Source organism: Balaenoptera borealis, assembly GCF_965194805.1.
Source record: "Balaenoptera borealis genome assembly, chromosome: X".
NCBI classification, from domain to species: Eukaryota; Metazoa; Chordata; class Mammalia; order Artiodactyla; family Balaenopteridae; genus Balaenoptera; species Balaenoptera borealis.
In genome coordinates this window covers 1,923,726-1,939,031 of record NC_138881.1, presented here as the reverse complement: position 1 = coordinate 1,939,031, position 15,306 = coordinate 1,923,726, and the positions used below count along the sequence as shown (strand labels likewise).

The following is a 15,306-nucleotide window of genomic DNA, read 5'->3' as shown; positions in this document are numbered from 1 at the left end:
CATGCCACAACTAAGGAGCCCACATGCTGCAACTAAGGAGCCCGCCTGCTGCAACTAAGACCCGGTGCAAACAAACAAATCAATAAATATTAAAAAAAAAAAAAAAAGAGACCAGGCATCCTAGTGAATTACAATAGCACGCTTTGCACTGGCGGAGTCCACGGTTATTCGTAGGGAATACAATTCGCACGATAACAGTGTTAGCACCAGGGATAGGAGAGGAATGAAACAGAAGTGGCTGGTGTGGCCCATGTCCCTGGTGTGGCAGAGGAGCTGCCATGGGGGCTGCCTGATTGCAAGGAGACTCAGGTGGGAGGGAGGCTGTCGTAGGCTGTCAGTGGCTGTCGTAGGGAGGGTGACCTTTGACCACAAAGATGCTCCTTATCAACACAAAGTTCTCTGAGGGCCCACGTTGCTATGGTTTAGTCTCTGGCCAGCATCACTGAAGCCCCCTTCTCTGGGGTCAGGGGCCTCTAGGAACTGACCACCCCATGTGATGCTTCAGGATCTGGCTTCCTCGGGGCCATTCTATGGTCACCTTTGCGGCTTCCGTAAGATATATTAAAATTTATATTTTAAGACAGTTCTGGTAGAAAACTTATTTTCCATGCTGCATGCATTATTTATAGGTATTCATTATTATTATTATAGTCTTCCCCACCTGATTTTAAGAGAAGCTCAAAAGGACCCCAAAGATGATCATAAGCACCTTGTTGTACTGTGCCTAGGGTGCCTGATGGCAGATGTTGGCCTCTGGGTCAACCAGATGGCTGCTCTCGCCCTGCTTCCTGGGCCTCCACTAGGGGGCCCCATTCTGCCTAACCTTCTTTTCCCGGGGGATGTCCTGCCCCTCATCTGGAGTTGTCCCTGCCTCTTCTGGTCCAGGTGAACCTACCTTCAGTGGTGGAGTCCTAGAATCCTTGAAGGGACGGGAATTTGTCAAGCATGGTGGTGGAGACCAAGGATATCTCCCAAAGATGTCCAAGCCAGAATCACCTGGAACTTTATATGGCACAAGGGACCTTACAGATGTAATTAAGGTACGGACCCTAAAATAGGGAGATGACCCCAGATTAACCTGGTCCCTGCTCCAGTCTAATCCCATGAACCCTCAAAAGCAGAGACCTCTGGCTGGAGCGGGAGAGATGTGACCGACGGGAAGGTGAAGAGATGCTGAGGGTGGGATTTAGGGGACACCTGCTCAGACCAGAGAGGGGATCCTCCCCTGCCCACCACTGACCACCAGCGTAGAAGCGGGGACTTCAGCCCTACAACCACAAGGAACTAGATTCTGCTGTTAACCCAAATGAGCTTGGAAACAGCCTCTTCCAGATCACTCCCTTGGGAGTCCAGTGGTTAGACATCTCGATTTTGACCTTGTCAGACCTTGAGCAGGAGACCCACAGGCAAGACTTCTCACCTACAGGGCAGCGAGATCATATGTTGGTGTTTGTTTGAGCTGCTACACGTGGGGTGATTTATTACAGGTGCCATAAAAGTCAAGGGCATTTGGAGCATCAACATTCTAATGCGTTCCAGGCTCTCTGAATTGGGGGCCGTGGCTGGAAGCACCTGGTGACGACCCCAGCCCCTCCATTCACCGCTCCAGAAACCACGTTAAAACACAGACGCTTCGGGGAGATGGCGCAAGAGGACGGGAGGCGTCAGCTGGCAATGGGCCTTTCTTTTTGGACAAACACCCAGGGACAGGTTCACGCCCCCACTGTTCCCTGGGCTCCACCTGCTTCTAGGTCCTTCTTATTCTGTCACGGTGGCCACACCCGGGGCTCTTGCGGGAAACCCTGGAGGGTGGCAGCTATCGAGGCTTTCCCTGATGCTCTTTTCTGGGCACACCTGGGCACACCTGGGTGCACCTGGCCAAGAGGGGCGGCTGATACCATGGTCTTGCCGGGGATCCTGGAAAGGCTTCCTGGCCTTGGTTTTCTCATCTGTAGGACAGAGGGTCACAAAGACCAGAAAGACCCTTCTAACCCAGCCTTGGATTGCACCAAAGAGGTCTGTATCTTGAGCATCTCCAGGTGGCCTGAGTGGAGGGGGGCAGCCTGCACGTTGGGGGTGACCCCCCAAGTCAGACCAGCTGGGTTCACTTCCTATGGCGATGGGGGGAGACCCAGAGTCCAGGTGCGGGGGTCACAGTTCCAGAGGGTTGTGGAGTGTGGGATCCTGGGTCCTGGCAGGGGCAGGAATCCTGGTGGGGCTGGGGTGGAGATCCTTGGTCCTGGGTGTTGGCGGGCGCTGATGGCGGGGGGGGGGGAGGTGGTCTCTGCTGGTGTGTGTATGAGGGGTGCTGTCCAGTAGGTGTCCGAATCGGGGGATATGGACGTGGTCCAGGGTTCTGATGGGTATTAAGGTCCCTGTAGGGTCTGGGGTTGCCAGGTTTAGGGTTTCTGTAAGGTTCTGGATAGGGGTCTGTGTGGGGTCTTACTGGGGTCTGGGTTGGGGGAAGTGCAGGGAGGGAGGGTCCTAGCTGTGATCTGGGTGGGGGTCTGGTGGAGGTCCCCTCAGGGGTCTCTGGGGGTCTGGTGGAAGTCTGGGCGGGGGGTTCCATGCTCCATGAGGGATCCACGTGGGAGTCCATGGTCCTGTCTGGGGGGGCTGGGGTTCTGCTGTGGAGGTGGGCAATAGCCTAGGGGGGTCCACGGTCTCAATGGAGGGTCTGAGGTCCACGGGGGCTCTTGTGGTCAGAGGGCCGGACTGGGGGTCCCGGGCAGGATTCCAAGGTCTGGGTTGGGTCCACGTCTGGGTGGGGGTCCTGCAGCCAGGCAGGGGTCCCGGGGATCCGGGCGGGGTCCGTGGTCTGGGCAGGGGTCCCTGGTGTCCGTGGTCTGGGTGGGGGTCCGGGGTCAGGAGGGGTCCCGGGGTTCAGGCAGGGAGGGGACCCTGGGGTCTGTGGTCTGGGCGGGGGTCCTCGGTCCGGGTGGGGGTCCCTGGAGTCTGTGTTCCGGGCGAGGGTCCCTGGGGTTGAGGCGGGGGTCCCTGGGGTCCTTGGTCCGGGCGGGTGTTCCTGGGGTCGGGGGGTGGGTCCCTGGGGTCCTTGGTCCGGGCGGGGGTCCCTGGGGTCCTTGGTCCGGGAGGGGGTCCCTGGGGTTGGGGGGTGGGTCCCTAGGGTCCTTGGTCCGGGCGGGGGTCCCTGGTGTCCTTGGTCCGGGCGGGGGTCCCTGGGGTCCTTGGTCCGGGAGGGGGTCCCTGGGGTCGCGGGGGGTGTCCCTGGGGCCTTTGGTCCGGGCGGGGGTCCCTGGGGTCCTTGGTCCGGGTTGGGGTCCGGGCGGAGGGCGTCAGCCGGGAGGGGGTCCGCGGCGCGGGCGGGAGTGCCTGTTCCGGGCCGGGGTCGGGGGCCCGGGCTCCGGCGCCCCGGGTCAGGCGGCGTCCCGGGGTCCAGGCGGGGTGCGGGCGGGGTCCGGGGCGGGCGCGTGGGCGCGGGGGGCGGGCCGGCGCGGGCGCGTTTCCGCCGTCCGGCGGGGCTGCGAGTCCCGCGGGCGGCGCGGAAGCGGCGGCCGGGAAGCCATGTCGCCTTTGTCTGCGGCGCTGGCGGCCCTGCGGGTGTACGCGGTGGGAGCGGCGGTGGTCGTGGCGCAGCTGCTGCGCCGCCGCCTCCGGGGCTTCGCGGAGCCAGGTCAGCGGCCGGCGGCGGGCGGGGGCGTCGGCGCGCGGGGCGGGCGGGGGGCTCGCGGCGGCGGCGGCGCCCGGCCGGGGTCGCGCCCCTCGCTCGGCCGGGACCCCCGGGGTGGGGGGCGAGCGGGGGAGGGGCGCGGCGGGGCCCCGCGTGTCCTTGACCCCGGCCGCCGGCCAGCGCGCGCCGCGCCGGGCGCTCCCGGAAGCAGGGCCGGGCGGCCGCGGGGGGGAGGGAGGCGCGCCGTCCCCCACGCGCCCCTCCCCCGCTCCGCGCATCCCGGGCCGGGGTCGCCCCGGGGGTCCGCTGCCCCCGCGCACTGCGGGCCGGGGTCCCCGGGGTCCCGCGCGCCCCGCAGTCCCGCGGCCGGGGGGAAGGAGGGGGCGCTGGAGAGCCGGCCGCGCGCAGGGCCGGGGAGGACGGGCCTCCCCGGGGCGGGTGGGGGACGCCGGGCGCGCTCGGGGGCGCGGCGAGGCCTGGCGGGAGGGGCTTCCGCTCTGGGGCACCTTGTTCCTCTGGCCCCCGCGACCTCCGCGGCGTCCCCGGTCCCAAACTTTCCGGGGACCCGTTCGTGCTCTTCACGCACGTTGGGGACCTCCGGGGGCGGGGGGTGGCGGCGGTCCGTCTGGGGCTGTGCCTGGTCGCAGCGGCGTGTGCAGGACGTAAACCGGGGAAGCCTGTAGGAACCTCTGTCTGCCCTGCTTTGCAGGGGGTCACACTAACCCTAGGCTACGCGAGCATACATGAGTTGTATTTTTAGGTGACAGATGACTACTTCCTAAAACAAAGTATTCGGTGGGAAGAGTGGTGCTGTGTCACCCTGTGGCCGGTCTCTCTAATGTGTGGCCTAAGGGGATAGATATAGTCTCAGGTTCACCCGTGTTTCCACCCTTTTGGCCTAGCACCTCCAGCACCGTCTGGGCAACACGCCTGAGACACGGGGGTGAAAAAAGGCAGAGAACATGTGACTTTGGTTGTGAAAATACTTGAGAATCGCTCCACTCCCCGACGGCAGGGGCGCTGCCGGGGCCACGCTTTGCAAACCTGCAGCTCCGAGCAGGAGTAGATATTTTTATATGAGCTCCACCCTCCCAGGCCTCCATCCAGGGAAATAAATCTTCCAGGTTTATGTGAGGTGAGCATTTGGTTTTTTGATAAGCTGGATTTCGGTATTTTTTTTAAAAAAAAACACATTGAGAGCGATCAGAAATGAACAGAGGGTAAGAACCCAGCCAGTACCTGGGGCTCGGGGGTGGGGTCCGCATAGTCACCTTTGAGATCAGGACTGGCTTGTAAACAGTGAAGAGGTATGGAAAGCTGTCCCAAGTTGCCCCAAATGGCCCCAGGTTGTGGAGCGCCGCTCCGAGCAGCTTTGCTCCCAGACGGGTCTGGCTCTCCGGCCTGGGAGCCCGTTTAGCTGCTCGCAGAAAAGACAAGTTGAGGATGGAATTTAGACTTGTCGGTGTTATCGCATGCAGCACCCCAAAATGCGTGCCTCGGAAACGTGTTGGAGATACATGCAACCTGAGGGCTTGCCCTGTGGTTTCCACCTGTTGATTGGGAAAAAAAATAAAGTTGTGAAAAGGCAAACCAGCCATGAAGCCATGTGTTAGCCGAGGGCATCCTTATTCCGGCTTTTGCAGAGGGTTGTTTCATCGAAAGATGGACTTGATGGGCTTGCTGTGTGCAAGCCACGTGGTCTGTGGGGTTAGAAATCATTTTAGATCTGGGTGGAGGAGTGAACGAACATTCGTCCCATGTGCCTGGTGGTGGCCGGTGTCCCAAGTGGCACTGTTCCTCTGCTTTTGGACCCACTTTTTATTTGCTCCTAACTGGACTTAACCCTTGCGGGGGAGGAGACATTGAACTTTGCCCCGGTTTGGAGCTAAATAAACAGTGACCCAGAGGCCCAGTGCACATGGAGAGTAGCTGGGATTTTTTGTTCTTAAACATCAGATGTTTTCTTTTTTAAAAAAATAATTTATATAGTTTATATAAATAAAAATGTGCACAGTATAAAATAGTTGATACGGAAATATTCTCTTATTTATATATTCTAAACAGATAACGACAAACCACAGCGGTGATTATTGAAGTGCACTTGGTATTGTGAAAGTTCTTTGATAACCCACCCTGAGCGGTCAGATCATGCATCAGATTTAAAACTACCTTGGTTATGATCGTTTGCTAATATATTTGCATGTCAAATATTGAATATCTAGTGAATCTATCTATAGATCGTCTCAGCGTTTTCATGAGTTGCTTGTGCATACTGCACATATTTAATGCAGTTATATAACTTTTATTGGGACTCCTTAGATAAAATGGAGCTCCCTCGCATTTATTACTGTCGCTTTGGAATTGTGGGTGGTCCTGCACATTTTATCAGGTGGGCGACAGGTGTGTGGTGTGAGTTCACGTGGATTCTATGAAAAGGTGAAGGAAGATGCTGAAAAGGTAACCCACTCCTGAATGTTACCTTAAAATGCACTATCTGTAAACAAGATCATTCCAAACTCATGATTGTTGCAGGTTGTGCCTTGATGGAGACGTGTGTAAGCAAATTAAAAATTCCTGTAAGAGAGTCTGATTTCCAGATTCTCTATGGTGACTGTCTATTACAAGTTAAATGTCTCTGATGCATCAGTGAGTTTTGAAAGGGAGAGAAAATCATCCAGATGTGTTTTACAGGGCAGTTCTGATACCACACAGACATTTCCCTTAAGAATTCTGTTGGAAATAGGAGGTAGGTCTGGAAATGGACTTCTGCTGATGGGCTAACACCCCAAAAGATGTCAGCTGGCCCATTTATGAAGCTATTTTAGGATGGATCCTGGTGTTCAAACTGTAGGGTTTTTAAAAACCGATAAAGAGGAAGTTATTTCTCGTTGGTGTTGTGTACATATGAACAGTTGGGAGTTGTGCATCCAGGGAGGTGAAACCACAGTTTTCATGATCTTAGGTGTTTTTAACTCTTAAAAAAAATAAGTACTCCCCACCCCCCCGACAAAGAGCTTGTTTTTAAAAAAATTAAAAAATTTTTACTTTTCGGCCGTGCCACGCAGCATGTGGGATCCTAGTTCCCTGACCAGGGATCGAACCCGTGCCCCCTGCCTTGGAAGCGTGGAGTCTTAACCACTGGACCTCCAGGGAAGTCCCAAAGAGCTTTTGTTTATGTGGCTTTTACTTATCCCTATGGATCTTATTCACTTAATGTTAATTAAATTTAGATTTATTTGAAATGAAAAAAATCGTGAACAGAAATGTGATACAGAAATTTACAACATATATTTCAAGTAACATAACAAGTCACTTACATGTTATTCCCAGTGAAAAATAACTATATTCTCCAACACAAACAAACAGAAATCAGGGAGAGTGGCCCTGTTTTCGGTTTCTTGCCGGTTTCCTGAAGTACCGGCTGGGCAGAAGGCAGCTGGTTCTCCACTTGGTGGCTTCATCCTGTGTCTTGTGACATGTTCCTCGTGTTGGTGAAGCCGATTGGGAAGATCTGGCTGGTGTCTCTGATGTGAGAAAAGGCAGGACCTCGCCACATCGCTGGCAGTGTCTTGGCGATGGTCCCCCCCCAGAGATGCTCGGGCCGCCCTGTGAGAAGGACCCTGTGGAGAGGCTGCTTTGACAAAACCTTGATGCCTGACTCTGACGGGAGACGTAGACCTTGCCCTCCACAGACAGTGGAGGGTGGCCTTGTGCAGCCGCCTTCAACGTATGTGCTCAGAGCCCTCCTCCTGTGTGTCACCTCCTTGGAGGTTCTGACGTCATTGGCCCGAAGGAGGTGGTGCTGCAGGGGGAGGCCCCACGGGCGGTGCCTCCTTAGGCTGTCACTGTGTCGGGGTTCCTTCCTGCTTTGTGTGCAAAGCTTTGCGCCAGGGTCGCGCTGGGCTCCTTCAGCCAAATCACAGCAGTAATTCATCATCATCATCAAGGTGTAGTCGGATCTGATAAAACTGAATGGCGTGGCCCACGCGGGATGCGGCAGCTCATATTCCAGAGCCCAGGTGTGGTGCCTGCCGTGAAGTTCCCGTCGCTTTCTGGGACCACCTTTGCCACGCTCAGGTGCCCCATCCTGGCTTGGCTGTAGCATGTGCTGTCTTGGGGTTTCCTCTTTGTGAAAGTCCTGGCTGTGTCGGATCCCCTCCCCCTGTCCTGGAGACTTTGGGCCTCACCTCTGAGCAGTACATCCTTCTGCCCCATCTCTGGCTACCGACGTGCCCCTTAAATCAGCCCCCCCCAAGTGTGACCTCTCCCTGAAAAGCCTCAGGTGGGCCCTATTGACCGCAGGGCGCCCAGCACCAGGGGTGATGTTACCACTCATAGCTTTTATAGTTTTGTTCTCATCAGCAGAGCGTGCGGGGGCGGCCGTAACAAAGTACTTAAAATCACGGAAGTTCATCCTGTCTCTTTCTGGAGACCAGAAACCCGAAGTCAAGGTGTCCCAGGGCCGCGCTCCCTCCAGAGGCTCCAGGGGAGGGTCCTTCCCGCCTCTTCCAGCTTCTGGGGGCTCCAGGCGTCCCTGGGCTTGTGGCCGCGTCCCTCCCGTCTCTGCCTCTGTCTTCCTGGGGCTTCTCCTCTGTGTCTGTGTCTCTCCTTTTCTGTGTCTTAGAAGGACCCTGTCATTGGATGTAGGGCCACCCTCCTCCAGGAGGACCTCATCTCAGATTCTTCATCACATCTGCAAAGACTCTATTTCCAAATAAGGTCCCACTCTCAGGTTTTGGGGGGACATGAATTTGGGGAGGGGGGCCGCTATTCAAACCACTGTCGTCGTTACTGGGTTTTGGCTTTGAACATACGCCCCACACTCAGAAAACACCTGGTTGGTGCACTTTCTGATTTAACCCCCTGAGTGCTGTACAGGGCGTTGAAAGCTTGCAGACTTAACCCATTTCAGGGGGAAGTCTGTTCCACGGACATCATTTGAGGAAATCAAATAAGTAATAAAACTAACATTCATGCTCTTAAAGCATATCTTTTTCTCTCTGTGTCTAGGCATATATATGTATATATATTTGTTTATGATTATTTATTTCAAGAGATCTCTTATTGAAGCATACTTGAGTTACAATATTGTGTTAGCTTCAGGTGTACAGTACAGTGATTCAATTATACGTATATATTCAGATTCTTTTCCATTATAGGTCATTACAAGATATTGAATGTAGTTCCCTGTGCTATATGGTGGGTACTTGTTGCTTATCTATTTTATATATAGTAATGTGTACCTGTTAATCCCAAATTCCTAATTTATCCCTCCCCACCTTTCCACTTTGGTAACCACTAGTTTGTTTTCCATGTCTGTGAGTCACAGCCAGCTTTTAAGAAAACTCAGCTGCCCTTTTGGGCGTCCTGGCCCTGATTGGCAGCTCCAGGGAACCGAATGTGGGGGCATCACCAACAGTGGGAACCCGGGGACCTGGCCCTAAGGTTGACTTCCCCACTGACAGCCGGGCAGTGCTGCACCACAGCTCACAGGTATCTCTGTGCCCAGGTGTGAGTGCCCACGGTGGGCATTTTGAGAAGTTCCAGGGGTTGAGAGATCCATTATTGCCCCAATCTGGTTCCTGATCCCAGATGCACCTGGGAGGAAAATAGAGGGACGTCCCTGGTGGTCCAGTGGGTTAGGCTCTGCGCTCCCAATGCAGGGGGCCCGGGTTCGATCCCAGGTCGGGGAACTAGATCCCGCATGCCTCAACTAAGACCTGACGCAGCCGAGATAGATAGATAGATTAGATAGATAGATAGATAGATAGATAGATTAAAAAAAAACAACAACTGGAGCATGTGCAGTTCAGAAAGTAATATTTTTAACTTTCTTTAATTGATATATAGTTGATGTACAATATTATATAAGTTTCAGGTGTGCAACATAGTGATTCACAATTTTTAAAGGTCATACTCCATTTATAGGCATTATAAAATATTGGCTGTATTTCCTGTGTTGTACTATATGTTCTTGTATCTTGTTTATTTTACACCGAGTATTATAGTTTGTTCTTCTCAATCCCCTTCCCCTATATTGCCCCTCTCCCTTCCTTCTCCCCACTGGTAACCAGTAGTTTGTTCTCTATATCTGTGAGTTTGCTTCTTTTCTGTTATATTCACTAGTTTAAAAAAAAAATTTTTTTTTTGGATTCCACATATAACTGATACCATACAGTGTTTGTCTTTCTCTGTCTGACTTATTTCACTAAGCATAATAATCTTCAAGCGTATCCATGTTGCTTCAAATTGCGCAATTTCGTTCCTTTTTTATGGCTGAGTCATATTCCACTGTATATATGTACCACATCTTCTTTATCCATTCCTCTGTCCATGGACGATGGACGTTTGTTTAGGTTGCTTCCATGTCTTGGCTGTTGTGAATAGTGGTGCTGTGAACATGGGGGTGCGTGGATCTTTTTTCTAATGGGTGTTTTTGTTTCTTTCGGGTAAATATCCAGGAGTGGGATTGCTGAATCATACGGCATCTCTATTTTTAGTTTTTTAAGGAACCTCCCTCCTGTTCTCCATAGCGGCTGCACCAATTTACATCCCCATCAACAGTGCAGGAGGGTTCCCTTTTCTCCACACCCTCGCCAGCATTTGTTATTTGTGTTCTTTTTGATGATGCCCGTTCCGCCGGGGGGGGGGGGGGGCGGGGGTTAGGTGATATCTCACTGTGGTCAAAAAGGCATCATTTCAAAACATAAAATTAGAAAAAGCTCGTATTTAATGACACTCCGCCAACTTAATATCCGCTTGAGACCCTCTGTTTTCTTCTGATTGGAGCCACATCTGATGGTGGCGTGTGACACACGTGCTTGCCGACCAGGTTTTCGGTTGGGGAGGTGGGTCGTCTTGGGCTGGCGGGACGCTTGGGAACGTGGCCTCCGTCTGGAGAACAAGCCCTCCCTGCTTGGTGTCGGGGCTCCTGGATTTCCTAGAACAGGACAGAGTAAAGCAGCTCAGGTGAGGAAAGAGCTGTCATCAGGAGTCCAAAGACGATCCAAAAACTAAAAATAAAAAAGGCGTGTCCTCGGACGCACCCGGATGGAAGAGCTGCTGGCTTGTCAGACCGGCCCCTCTGCTTTGCCAAAGCCACGAGCCGGAGCGGCGGCCCCCGGGGTCCCTCTGCGTGCGCCCTTGGTTCCGGAGCAGCCCCACTCCGCGCCGGCCGGAGCCGGGTCTCTTCTCACGCTGTGTTTGTCTCGCTGCTTCTCGGCAGGTCGTCCCGAATGAGCGGAGGCCCGGCCGGGGTGGCGCAATGGAGGGCAAGAGCCTGGAGGGCGCGCAGGCCGATCTCAAGCTGGTGGCGCATCCGCGCGCCAAGAGCAAAGTGTGGCGCTACTTCGGCTTCGACACGAACGCCGAGGGCTGCATCCTGCAGTGGAAGAAGATCTACTGCCGCATCTGCATGGCCCAGATCGCCTATTCGGGCAACACCTCCAACCTGTCCTACCACCTGGAGAAGAACCACCCCGATGAGTTCTGTGAGTTTGTGAAGAGCAACACGGAGCAGATGCGCGAGGCCTTCGCCAGCGCCTTCTCCAAGCTCAAGCCCGAGGCCGCGCAGCAGGGCGCGCAGGAGCCGCTGGCCGCCAAGGCGGCGGCGCACGGCCACGAGGGCCGCAGGCAGCAGGAGCTGACGGCCGCCGTCATGGGCCTCATCTGCGAGGGGCTCTATCCCGCGTCCATCGTGGACGAGCCCACGTTCAAGGTGCTGCTGAAGACGGCCGAGCCGCGCTACGAGCTGCCCAGCCGCAAGTTCTTCTGCGGCAAGGCCATCCCCGAGCGCTACGGCGCCGTGCGCGACGCGGTGCTCAAGGAGCTGGCGGAGGCCGCGTGGTGCGGCGTCTCCACCGACCTGTGGCGCAGCGAGAGCCAGAATCGGACCTACGTGACGCTGGCCGCGCACTTCCTTGGCCGCGCTGCCCCCCACGGCCTCTTCCTGGGCTCCCGCTGCCTCAAGACCTTCGAGGTGCCGGAGGACAACGCGGCCGAGACCATCACGCGCGTCCTGTACGAAGCCTTCATCGAGTGGGGCGTCAGCTCCAAGGTGTTCAGCGCCACCACGGACCGTGGCAAGGACATCGCCAAGGCCTGCTCGCTGCTGGACATCGCGGTGCAGATGCCCTGCCTGGGCCACACGTTCGACGCGGGCATCCAGCAGGCCTTCCGGCTGCCCCAGCTGGGCGCGCTGCTGGGCCGCTGCCGCAAGCTGGTGGAGTATTTCCAGCAGTCCGCCGTGGCCATGTACCTGCTGTACGAGAAGCAGAAGCAGCAGGGCGCCGCCCCTTGCATGCTGGTCAGCAACCGCGTGGCCTGGTGGGGCAGCACGCTGGCCATGCTGCGGCGCCTCAAGGAGCAGCAGTTCGCCGTCGCGGGCGTCCTGCTGGAGGACAGCAATAACCACCACCTCATGCTCGAGGCCGCCGAGTGGGCCACCATCGAGGGCCTGGTGGACCTGCTGCAGCCCTTCAGGCAGGTGGCCGAGATGCTGTCCGCCTCCAAGCACCCCACCATCAGCATGGTGAAGCCCCTCCTGCACATGCTCCTCAACAGCACGCTCAACATCAAGGAGACGGACTCCAAGGAGATCAGCATGGCCAAGGAGGTGATCGCCAAGGAGCTCTCCAGGACCTACCAGGAGGCGCCCGAGATCGACATGTTCCTCAACGTGGCCACCTTCCTGGACCCGCGCTACAAGAGGCTGCCCTTCCTGTCGGCCTTCGAGAGGCAGCAGGTGGAGAACAGGGTGGTGGAGGAGGCCAAGGGGCTGCTGGACAAGGTCAAGGACGGCGCCTACCGCGCCCCCGAGGACCCGGCGTACGCCGCGCCCGAGGAGCCGCCCGTGAAGAAGCCGGCGCCCTCCGCCACGCCGCCGCCGCCCGCCGCCGTCATCAACGACATGCTGGCCGAGATCTTCTGCCCGACGGCGGGCGTGGAGGGCCAGGAGGAGTGGCTCGCGCAGGTCGTCGAGGAGCTGAGCAACTTCAAGTCGCAGAAGGTGCTGGGGCTCCACGAGGACCCGCTCAGGTGGTGGTCGGACCGCCTGGCGCTCTTCCCGCTGCTGCCGCGGGTGCTGCAGAAGTACTGGTCCGTGGCGGCCACGCGCGTCTGCCCCGAGCGCCTCTTCGGCTCCTCGGCCAACGTCGTCAGCGCCAAGCGGAACCGCCTGGCCCCCGCGCACGTGGACGAGCAGGTCTTCCTGTACGAGAACGCGCGCGGCGCCGAGGCGGAGCTGGAGGACGAGGATGAGGGCGAGTGGGGCCTGGACCACGAGCAGGCGTTCCCCCTGGGCGACGCCGTCCATGCCGGCTACTTCGGCATCAGGGACGGCGGCCTCGTGTAGCGGCGCGGGGGCGGGGTGGGGGGGCGCAGGTGACCGCGCGCGGGCGCCCCGTCGGATGCTTGGCTGTCAGTACTGACCCCGCAGGGCGGAGCGCCGCCCGGGACAGAGGAAATGCGCCGAAGACAGAGATGGACCCTTGGTGGGGCTTCGGGCGGCCCAGAGGACGGAGGTGGGGCTTCAGGCGGCCCAGAGAACAGAGATGGGCTTTGGTTGCCCCAAAGGAGAAAGATGGGCTTTGGGTGGCCCAAAGGACAGATAGGGGGCTTTGGGTGGCCCAGAGGACGGAGGTGGGCTTTGGTTGCCCCAAAGGAGACAGATGGGCTTTGGGTGGCCCAAAGGACAGGTAGGGGGCTTCGGGCGGCCCAGAGAACAGAGATGGGCTTTGGTTGCCCCAAAGGAGAAAGATGGGCTTTGGGTGGCCCAAAGGACAGATAGGGGGCTTTGGGTGGCCCAGAGGACGGAGGTGGGCTTTGGTTGCCCCAAAGGAGACAGATGGGCTTTGGGTGGCCCAAAGGACAGGTAGGGGGCTTTGGGTGGCTCAGAGGACAGAGGTGGGCTTTGGGTGGCCCAAAGCTGGTGAAAACGAGCGTTTTCTCCGGAGGGGCCCCTTGCGTCCCAACGCAAGGGAAAGAAATGACTTATAAAAGCTCTAGATGTCCGCTGATAGGATTGCAAATGCTAAACTCCGGAACAGAAGCACGGCCGGCAGGGATGTTTTGCCGCCTAGATGATTCCATACCTGCAGCATTCGTGTTCTCTGCGAGGGACGCTTTGGGGTAAATCGGAGCAAGATTGAAACCGACAGGCGGCTGAGGATGAAACCCCCTGCGTGTCCTCCGCCGACACCGTCCGTGGATGTTAGCCGTTGGTCGGTGAAGGAACCCGTTTACACTGTCATTTACGTGGGAACCTTGCCTCTGAGTAGCCGAGGAGAGACACTTCCGCTGATGCCCTGTTTTCAACAGACACCAGTTTTATGTTTGGTGGCAAATGTTAACAGTGAGCCTGCAATGCAACCGCTTATAAAAAAAAAGCAGAAAAGAGGTGTCGGTTGTAGTGTGTTTTCTGCCATGAATCAGTCTTTTTTCTCCCCTTGCCCGAATTCACAGTGCTTGTGAGCCCCGTAGCTCATGGGTCTTGAGGTGGGTTTTTTGTGAGTCTGATGCTTCAAAGGTCCGGTTTCCCCAGAATCACTTTTCTTGGGATGAACATAGAGAAGGCGGTCCCCACTCCTTGGAAACCCTGCTTTTGAATACGAAGGACGCTCTCGTGCCCACGGCCGGCTCTAGAGGGCTGATTTAGATTTGATTCCCGGAAGGGGCTCTTGCATTCTCTGTTTTAAACTCAGCACCAATGGGGGGTGGGGGGCATTGAGTTAAAAATAGTACCAGGGATCATTTTATCTTTGGGGGTCCTTGTGGGTTGCTTCCGCCACTGGGGAAACAGGAAGGCTGTTTCTAACACTTAGAACTACTTTTATTTATTTATTTATTTTAAACGAATTGCTTTTCTTTAAGAGGCAAAGCCCCTGGACTTCCCTGGCGGTCCAGTGGTTAAGACTCCGTGCTCTCAATGCAGGCGGCACGGGTTCGATCCCTGGTCGGGGCCCTAAGATCCCACATGCTGCACGGTGTGGCCCAAAAAAAGAAAAAGGCACCACTCTTATTTCTGATTCCCACCTTAAAACAACCCAGGTCCGAATGGATGTTTTGTCAGGAGGTACACGATTTACAAATGCCCCGTCTCAGCCCTTGGCAATCTTTTCCCAGGACCCCAACATCGAGCCGCATCCCGGGGGCTTAAGGAGGGCATTTCTCCAGGTTCATGGCTGGGGACTTCTTGTGGCTCTGGCCAAGGCAGTATTTTACCTTGATGTCACCAGCCTTGAATGTGTTTAGGAAATCAGGTGTCAGAAAGCAGCTTCACCGGCGCCGTCACCTTGAAGGAAAGCGATAACATCACTGTCTCCAGGTCCTCGGCTCTGCTCTCCGGCTGGAAAAAGAGCCGCAGAGATGCACATCCCACCTCCTGGGCTGTATTTGGCTGCTTTGCATCTGAGCCCCCCTCACATTTCTTAAAATCTTGGCTTTCTGTCACTCATGTAAACTTGTGTCCCTCCAGCCAGCCGCCTCTCTGCGTTTCTCACATTTTTTTCTAAGCCCTGGGGTTGCCGGCCCTCTTCCTGGCTTGTACTTTTTCTTATTTAACACTTTTGAATCGGACGCTTGTTCGAGAAACCCCAGCAGTAAACGGACTCCTAATTTATCTGTCTGACGTGTGGGAGTAACGCTTTGCACTTGCAGGAGAGCCTCCGACCTCGAGG

At 56.2% G+C, this 15,306-nt stretch overlaps 2 protein-coding genes across 4 annotated transcripts in view; both read left to right on the top strand.

Annotated features, from left to right (window-relative positions):
- Window positions 1–3,501: 3,501 nt before the first annotated feature.
- ZBED1 (zinc finger BED-type containing 1) lies at window positions 3,502–14,021 on the top strand. Its single transcript, XM_082375725.1, has 2 exons — window positions 3,502–3,634; window positions 10,857–14,021. The coding sequence occupies exon 2, from the start codon at window positions 10,896–10,898 to the stop codon at window positions 12,981–12,983; it is 2,088 nt and encodes a 695-aa protein (XP_082231851.1). The 5' UTR covers window positions 3,502–3,634; window positions 10,857–10,895; the 3' UTR covers window positions 12,984–14,021.
- Window positions 3,504–15,306, top strand: part of DHRSX (dehydrogenase/reductase X-linked) — a 242,722-nt gene continuing 230,919 nt past the window's right edge. For all 3 annotated transcript variants that reach the window (XM_082375849.1, XM_082375848.1, XM_082375847.1), the window contains exon 1: window positions 3,504–3,634. In XM_082375849.1, coding sequence (XP_082231975.1) covers window positions 3,526–3,634 — 109 coding nt within the window. In that variant the 5' untranslated portion in view covers window positions 3,504–3,525. The remainder of the gene's footprint in view (window positions 3,635–15,306) is intronic.

Excerpts from the sequence above, each read along its gene's own strand:
- ZBED1 (XM_082375725.1), top strand. The coding sequence starts at position 10,896 with ATGGAGGGCAAGAGCCTGGAGGGCGCGCAGGCCGATCTCAAGCTGGTG.